At 39.7% G+C, this 1,107-nt stretch overlaps 1 protein-coding gene across 1 annotated transcript; it reads left to right on the forward strand.

Moving 5' to 3' along the window:
- Window positions 1–306: 306 nt before the first annotated feature.
- LOC150036435 (uncharacterized) lies at window positions 307–738 on the forward strand. The gene has a single exon (XM_090313125.1). It carries the CDS (start codon window positions 307–309, stop codon window positions 736–738), a length of 432 nt encoding a protein of 143 aa, XP_090169251.1.
- The last annotated feature ends 369 nt before the right edge of the window (window positions 739–1,107 follow it).

The following is a 1,107-nucleotide window of genomic DNA, read 5'->3' on the forward strand; positions in this document are numbered from 1 at the left end:
AGGTGATGGAGAAAGTGTTTATAGTAAGTGAGAGAAGGACGTGGGTCAACACATTATAGAACGAGAAGGCCCGAGCGTACATCTTGGCCATGTCTTTCTGACCGAGGAATGTCCTCCAGTCCTTGGGCCCATGTCTCACGAAATGTTTGTAATTCTTATGAAAGGTGGATCAAGGCCAATGATAAGGCCTGTCTACATTTTGGCAGGCTTAACTGAAATCTTGATAAAAAAGCATGAGACCATGATCACTGCATGCAAGATCATGGAATCACTGCGTGACATGTTTGGGAAACTGCCTCACAAGCCATGCATGATGCTCTTAGGTTCATCTTCAATGGACGGATGGCGGAAGGATCATCTATTAGGGAACATGTCCTTAACATGATGGATCATTTCAATGTCGTCGAGATGAACGAAGGTCTCATAAATGTGCCCAGTCAAGTGAGTTTTATTCTGGAATCTCTATCAAATAGTTTCCTACAATTCTCTAGCAATTGTGTTATGAACAAAATTGATTATAACCTTACCACTCTTCTAAACGAGTTGCAAACTTTTGAGTCTTTAATGAAAGTCAAAAGGACCAGTGGGGTGGCAAATGTTGCCTTCACCAACAAGAAGTTCCACAAAGGTTTGACCTCTAGAACTAAGCCTGTACCTCTTTTCTCTTCCGGTGTTAAGAAGTGGAAGAAGAAAAAGGGTGGAATGAAGAATAAAGCCACTACCGTTACTACTGTTTAGAAGGGCAAAGAGGTCAAAGTTGCAAAAGGAACCTGCTTCCATTGCAACCAAGATAGGCACTAGAAGAGAAATTGCCCTAAGTATTTGGTCGAAAAGAAGAAGACAAAAGAAGGTAAATATGATTGACTAGTTCTAGAAACGTGTTTAGTGAAAAATGATAATAATACCTGAATACTTGATTTATGAGCCAGTAACCATGTTTGTATTTCTTTGTAGGAGACTAGTTCCTAGAAATAGCTTGAGGCTAGAGAGATGACTCTATGGGTTGGAACAAGGGAGGTCATCTCGACAATTGCAATTGGGAGCTTAAAGTTATTTTTCAATTTAAAGTTTATATTGGAAGACAACGTTGACTATGTTCCTAATTAT

Source organism: Benincasa hispida, chromosome 4, assembly GCF_027475165.1.
Source record: "Benincasa hispida cultivar pf3 chromosome 4, pf3_genome.v1.1, whole genome shotgun sequence".
NCBI classification, from domain to species: domain Eukaryota; kingdom Viridiplantae; phylum Streptophyta; class Magnoliopsida; order Cucurbitales; family Cucurbitaceae; genus Benincasa; species Benincasa hispida.

Coding starts and splice junctions, on each gene's coding strand:
- LOC150036435 (XM_090313125.1), top strand. CDS start 307: ATGCATGATGCTCTTAGGTTCATCTTCAATGGACGGATGGCGGAAGGA.